Below are 7,831 nucleotides of genomic sequence, written 5' to 3'. Positions count from 1 at the left end.
ACAAGAGACCAAAAAATGCAGATGAGCTGAAGGCCACTGTCAAAGAAACCTGGGCTTCCATACCACCGCAGCAGTGCCACAAACTGATCACCTCCATGCCACGCCGAATTGAGGCAGTAATTAAAGCAAAAGGAGCCCCTACCAAGTATTGAGTACATGTACAGTAAATGAACATACTTTCCAGAAGGCCAACAATTCACTAAAAATGTTTTTTTTATTGGTCTTATGAAGTATTCTAATTTGTTGAGATAGTGAATTGGTGGGTTTTTGTTAAATGTGAGCCAAAATCATCACAATTAAAAGAACCAAAGACTTAAACTACTTCAGTCTGTGTGCATTGAATTTATTTAATACACGAGTTTCACAATTTGAGTTGAATTACTGAAATAAATGAACTTTTCCACGACATTCTAATTTATTGAGATGCACCTGTATTTTTGTCAACTGTAAAGGTCCTTTTCACACTAAAAGTGAAATGAATAAGCCTCAGGCTAAATGGGAAAACAAAGTAACTTGCGTTACTTATTTGAAAAAGTTACTCAGATATTTTTTCGTGAATTTAAAAGTAATTATACTACCGAAAGCATACGCTGATGGTCCGCTCCGCGGACGTGCTCCATACATGCGCAGTAGATCGGCTTGAACAGTAAACAAACATGTGAAGTTGTGAACAAACAATTGCCCACAGTTATTGCACATCTGGCTGTCTTTATCTTGTTTTATCGATGGATTGTACAGGTTCGAGTAGCAACGGGCTTATTCACACAGCCTGCGCATGCGCAGTTGGTGCTTTTGTAGCCTACTGACTGCACAAAAAATGGGAGGCACGCGGATGTCCGCGCAGAGCCTCCGCGCACACTCTCCGATGACGATTTTTACGTCACGCATACCATAGCGGACCCAAGCGGACTCGCGCACGTGGAAAGTATAACACAGGCTTTACAGTGAGGCTGACTAGTTTATGTAGATTTATCCTAAATATTTCATATTTTTAGCAGAACCTCACACCTCGAAACACCACGTCATTTCTGATACTGTTATTTCTGAAAATTACGAGTGTAATTTTTTCTTTTTTGTTTAATGAAATGTTGTGTAATGACATGAAACTTCCCTGAAGCTATAACAATAAAATTATTAAAACCAAAGACTAAAACCATTAAAAAAATATTTTTAAAAACTTGAACTTATTTTATTTCAGACAGTTTCTCATTTACATTTATTTTAACTACATTAACTGAAACTACATTTGAAATAAAAATGAGTAAAACATACACGTTTAAAAAAAAGAATTAAAATGTAAAAAAATATCAACGAAATTACTAAAACTTTAAAATAAATGTGAAAATGGAAAACAAAAACTAATCCAAAATACTAATGAATCTACAGCATCTCAATGACACTAAAATCACATTGTTTAGATAGTATTTATGTGTCAGTTTCTTAATTTCACCATCATTTGAAAGCAAATATGCAAAGTTTTTGAACTTCATTACAGTAAAAAAAATCTACACTTAGTTAAAAAAAAAGAAAGTATGAGAATCACATATAACATGATATTCTAACATGATATTTTGAAGAAATTTGTCCATATTGACTTTCATTATATGGCCAAAAAAAAAAGACAAATATGTTCTTTCGTAGAAGAAAGAAAGTCCTACCAGTTTGGAACGACATGAGGGTGAGTAAATAATGACAGAATTTTAATTTTTGTTTGGATAAATTGTTCCTTTTAAATCTGGTCATGTACATTATCCTATCTATGAAGACTCTAATGTGTGTTAAACCTCGAGACGAACCACTCTGGGGAACGACATACGAAATAACTTCAGTAATTAACTTCAGACTCAGTTAACTGTCAGAGCATCTCGATGGAGAACACAACTTCACACAGGGAAAGCGAGACACACACACACACACACACACACACTAGTCCTATGGATGGCTCTGTGGTGTGGTCAGGCGAGGTGTTTCCATGGTGATGCTGCGTGATGCCACACGCCGACCGCTTCATCAGTATGCTACAGAGCACACAGGCATTTCTCACACCGACAGAATGAGCTCATGCGGGCACGTTCACACGTATGCCGATTCCACTGACACAGCTTCCCAGGCATAAAGGAGAAAACAGAGGAGAAACTGCGTCTATGAATAGCAGCGCATTATTACAGACCCAAGTCCACTTAGCTTTGATGTTCCTAAATCCAATCATCAATGCCGACCATCAGATACCGCAGAGCCACAGAAAGAGAAAGATTGTGTGTGTGAGAGAGACAAGATCAATGGCTTTAATGGGGGGCTTGTTGCACCATAGGACACATTTCCATCACAGCTGTGGGCTCGTCGGGGTGTGTGACTCCTAATTAACCCCCATGCTTTCCGACCATGTGTGTGTGTGTGTGTGTGTGTGTGTGTGTTTGTGTCTGATGAAGTGGGTGTGCATTTGAAAGTTGCATCTTCCCTTTCAGAGAGCTTTGAAACACTCTCATCCATCTGTCTGGGATGCGCGTGTGTGTGTGTGTATGTGTGTATCTTACAGTGATGTGGAACCAGCATAAATACGCTCACGGTAATCAGCCTGCTGTCTCCAGTTACTGAGCGACTATCTTAAAAATAAAGCTTCCAAAAGGGAGTTTTCTGTCTTAGAAGAACCACTTTGGGTTCTTAAAAGAACCTTTTAATGAATGGTTCTTAAAAGAAGCATTTTTCCTTTTTGTAAAGAACATTTTAAAGCAGGGTTTCCTGAACGGTGGTTTGTAAGTTGATAAAAAGCTAAATGTAAAACTCATATTTAAGTAATTATTAATATTTTAGTATTTATATAATATAATATTAAATTAAATTAATATGGGTCTAAAAATGGGGGGCTTAATGGCTTAGACATTGTCTCTAACAGATCTGGTCATAATAAAAATTAAATTAAAATAAATTAAAATAAATAAATGGGGCTGTGTGATTATTAGCTTATTGCAATATCGAAATCAAAGGTTGCAATTTAGTTTAATAACATTAGTCCAATTAAATAACCCTATAGTCACATTTCATTATTATAATTATCAAGTATTCAGTTTTTATTTTACAGTACAATTGTAATTTTACAACCGTAATATATTTGTCTTTATTTTTTATAATTAGAGTTGAAATACTATTATTATTACTACTACTACTACTACTACTAATTATTATTATTATTATTGACATTATTATTGAGAACAGTGAACACATGAATGTGTTGTTAAATTATTTAAATATGAACTATTAACTAATTATCAAAATTTTGTGATTTAATTAAAAGATTTATGATCACAAAAAGACATAAAATCTGCCTATGGGATAAGAAAAATTAAATTGTTTTCCTTTGAATTAAGTTTATTTTTCTTACCCCATTGGCAGATATTTTAGTTATTTAAACTCACTTAATTTTGATAATGTTTTTCAGAAAACAAGACTTATTAACTGCCATTTTGCTTCTTAAATAATATCTATATATCTATATCTATATCTCTCTCTCTCTCTTTATATATATATATATATATAGAGAGAGAGAGAGAGAGAGAGGGAGAGAGAGAGATAGATATAGATATAGATATATACAGCTGATTTAAAGAACCTTTTATGCAATGGAAAGGTTCTATGGATGTTAAAGGTCCTTCATAAGTGCCAAGCAAGAACTAAGCCGACCATGTCTAATCTGTATAGTCAGCGTGTCACTTCAAGGTATTTTCATTTTAAGAATTCACTCTGTGGGTAGATATGTGCTTTCTTCAATGTAGAATCTGTCTCACACACATCTCAATACAATTAACTGTGAATCCCATTCATTCTTCACCTCTAACTGCGACACACGTCATTCACACAAAGAGAGAATCACTCAAACATACGCCCACCGTTCCTCTGACATTCAAATCATCTGTGATGAAAAAGACTCGCTTTTTAGGATACTGACTCACAATAGGTCCACAGAAACTAAACGAAATGTGACGGAAGTGACAAAAAAAGCAAAAGTACCAGCCTTAAGCCAAACTTTTGGTGCACTCTGTGATGAGATACCTGCAACGGGTGTGCCAGACGTCGCCATGAAGCCCACCAACATCGCAGCGGCGAGCAGAAGCGTGCAACATCCGAGCAGTCGCCGCGAGCTCCTCAGTACCATCCTTGAACCAGAGCTCTCCATTTTTGCACGTTTCTTATTCAAGACAGGCCATCTGACCCTGATAAAATGTCCCCTGGATAGCCACAGGTCTTCCCGCTTGGTATCCTTCCTTTTCTATATGTTGCTGTGAGAAAAAGAAACACATAATCTGTTAGATAGTAAAGCTGAATTTCACATTGCATGGTTTTATGTAGGATGAATTGAAGGCATCACCATCATCCTATATATATATATATATATATATATATATATATAAAATGACAGATAGTACTGTAACGCATATGCTAACATTCACATGGTTTTAGGTTTCTGGCAATTAATGAGACATTGCACACAAACTCAGATTAAATAATTGGTTTTTAGGTTCCAATACTGGCATATATCAGTCTGATATACTGTGTATATATTATCTTGGGAAATATGTTGTATATACTGTTTATTTCATATTTTGCAGTCTTCCTACAGACAAGAAGATTCAAGAGCAAATGGCTGAAAATGTTTCTCCAGACGTTAGTGTCAAAAGTTTCAGAAAAGATCTCAGAAATGCCTCAAACAGTGTCCAGTTGGTCAAGATCCCAAAGTCTGCAATCAAAGGTCTGTGATTTCAAAATTACTTTGAAGTTTTTTAAATAATATATTTTTTAAATCTTCCAACGTCAAATTAATTACTTTTTTTTCATGATTATGCAAATAATTTTTTGTTTAAATTTGTATTTTAGCTTTTTTTCTCAATCAAATGTTTTATTGCTATCTAAACTCACATGATCATTCAAAGCAAAATTTTGTGAAATAAGACCGGCTCTATCTATCTAAATTGGTATCTAAATTGGTATCTAAATTTATTTACCAATAAAAAAATTGGTAAATACAATTTTCAATCAGAAATTGCTAGTAAGTTTCACAAATAATTAATAATAAACTCCGAAAATTATCTATCTATCTATCTATCTCCTGAAATAAATTGCTAGTAAATTTGACCAAAAATTAATAACCATTTTTTCAGTCTGTCTGTCTATCTAACTTTCTATTGATATATCTATACTTAAAAAAATGGTAGTGAAACAATTTTTCAGTCAAAAATGGCCAAATTTTTACAAATAGTTAATAAAACTTGAAAAATAATTTTAGTCTATACAGTTCCACTATCTATTTGTCTGTCTATCTATCACACATGCATCATCCATAGCATGTATATTTTCATGTATTTCAATGCCGTGCAAACCTATAACGCCATCAAGTCACAGTGTCCACACTGTGTGAATGTAGGTTATAACGACAGATCATCGGTGCGCGCGGCCCATGGCTCCCGTGAGGTTAATATCGCGTGCATCTTGTCAGACAGGTACAGATATAGATCTGAAGCAGATAAATAGCGGTACAGATGGAAAAGGGCGGGTGTAGGAACAGACTAAGAGCATGCACTGGGTCAAAGATGGAAAAACAGCATCTTCAGACGCGCATACCGGCAGGATCTCCCCGAACCCAGATCATATGACACATATTTACGGTATTTTTAAATGGGCATTGACATGCAAGGATACAGAAGGTGAATAGCACCGTACATCAGAGTCATTTTCGTTACCTGTCATGTTGAGATGCACCTCGCGCGGATGCGGCTCACGCGTGCGCCTCTTCACAAACCCGATATCATGATGACAGAACGGCCATACATAGAGAATATCGAAGCTATCAATGCAAGTGATCAAATCAGATGAAACATATCATATATTTATGCTGACAGCTCCTCGTATAGACGGTATCCAGCTCGCTGCTCGTGCGTGGTTCATTTCCCGGTATCCGGTGTAGATCTAATTGTAAAGAAGCGGTTCTTGCTGTTCCCATGCACGGCCCATTTCCCAAGATCCCATCCCCTCCAAACACGCTGGACAAATTGCACCGCTTAAATAAATACGTGAGCCGCTTCTAAAAGATAATGTTGGTAGCGCATGTCTTCGGCATAAGACACTCCACAGAGGAGAAACACGCCTTATCGATATCTGCGGCGCTCGGCAAAGACCCGCCCCTTGGATTTATTCATAAGAAACGTAAAGAATAATTGAGACACTGTCATTGGCTATCAGCAGGATCCTTTAGTAACCCTCACACGCCTCATCTTATTTAAATGTTGCTAAGGACTTGAGCGTAGATATCAGAGCGAATTGTTTATTATTATTTTATTTATTTATATTTACTTTCGGAAGGGTCATAAATTTCGTTTAACGTTACGTTAGTCATTTTCTGGGCGCGCGTCGATGTTTTTTTTGGCGCCTCTAGCGTAGTTAACCGTCAACTATCTTAAACGCGTTTAAACAAAACACTTACAAACTTTATCATGATATATTTGTGCCAAGTCTATGATAAATTAATAATTAGCTTTTGTCGATATACCGTTTGTTACAGCGATTGAGCTGTTGCTATGGTTACCTCCTCAAGCGAAAGCGATTTTTGTTACGAACCTTTTTTATGTAACTATTGTTACTGAAACTGTTCTTTGAAAACGCATTTGAAAAAGTAACATATTTACAGTATGTCCCTTACTAAAATCAACCATGGATTTATTAAATTAACTATAATTTATCCATGATAATCAAAATGCCAAAACATCCCTTACGGCAATTGACCATGGTTTTATTATAGTAAGTAACCATGGTTTTACTATACTAATAGCATGGTTTTTATAAGTTATGTAATAATAATAAATAGGGTACATACCTTTTCTTGGCCCTCCTTAGGGAGATTTGACCATTTGAGACTCACTCAAAAGTGAGATGTGTTTACATAATTGTAGTTTTTGGTGGATAAGGAGCATATTAGGCAAAATGCACAAAATTATATTATTGCATTATTATTATCATATCGTATACTGGGCACGTCCCTCAACGCTTACCAAAGAAAATATTCAAAGATTCCTGATTTATTCAAAGATTGATTAGAGGTCAAATTAAACCCGTAAGACCTCCGTTCATCTTCGGAACACAAATTAAGATATTTTTGATTAATTCTGAGAGCTCTGTGACCCTCCCATAGACAGCAATGTAATTACCACGATCAAGGTCCAGAAACGTAGCAAGGAGATCGGTAAAATAATCCATGTGACATCAGTGGTTCAACCGTAATTTTACGAAGCTATGAGAATACTTTTTGTACGCAAAGAAAACAAAAATAACGACTTTATTCAACAATTTGTCTCCTCCGCGTCACCCTGGTGCCATTTTGGAGAATATCCACTGAACGTAAACAGCGTATGCTATTCTGTGTCAGCGGTGTCACAGATTTGAACGAAAACAACGTATCTGCGTGACGCAGCTGACACAGAATAGCATACGCTGTTTGCGTTCAGTGGATATTATCCAAAATGGCACCAGGCTGACTAGTATACGATTGCAATGACTGTTTCGTGCAGAACTGAAAAAAAAAAAGATATTTTTGTATTCAAATGAATGACGAAATAGGAAAAACAGGGAGTGTTTATTGATGAATACGTGATATGGAAAAAAGTGCAAGTTTATACCTCACGAGTTGATCTACATCACCTCACAAAGGTACCACATTCACTAAAGGCACACCAGACAACTCCAGGCATGAAAAAATAAAGGTAAAAGTACGCTAAAGTCACAGTCTCTAAATGTGTCCATTTGAAGGAAAGACTCTCTCGTATGAGCAGTTATTTGAGCTATAATA

The 7,831-nt window shown here is 35.9% G+C and overlaps 1 protein-coding gene across 1 annotated transcript in view; it reads right to left on the bottom strand.

Moving 5' to 3' along the window:
* LOC107658723 (UPF0606 protein KIAA1549-like) overlaps positions 1-6,131 on the bottom strand; it is a 39,075-nt gene extending 32,944 nt beyond the window's left edge. Inside the window, exons 1-2 of the mRNA XM_016447378.1 lie at positions 5,733-6,131; positions 4,048-4,274 (exon numbers count right to left, since the gene is read on the bottom strand). Coding sequence (XP_016302864.1) covers positions 4,048-4,171 — 124 coding nt within the window. The 5' untranslated portion in view covers positions 4,172-4,274; positions 5,733-6,131. The remainder of the gene's footprint in view (positions 1-4,047; positions 4,275-5,732) is intronic.
* Positions 6,132-7,831: the final 1,700 nt, after the last annotated feature.

The sequence above is a fragment of the Sinocyclocheilus anshuiensis genome, unplaced genomic scaffold (assembly GCF_001515605.1).
Source record: "Sinocyclocheilus anshuiensis isolate Anshui unplaced genomic scaffold, SAMN03320099.WGS_v1.1 scaffold283, whole genome shotgun sequence".
Taxonomy (NCBI): Eukaryota; Metazoa; Chordata; class Actinopteri; order Cypriniformes; family Cyprinidae; genus Sinocyclocheilus; species Sinocyclocheilus anshuiensis.
Note: the sequence above shows the minus strand (reverse complement) of the source record. Positions and strands in the feature narration are given on the sequence as shown.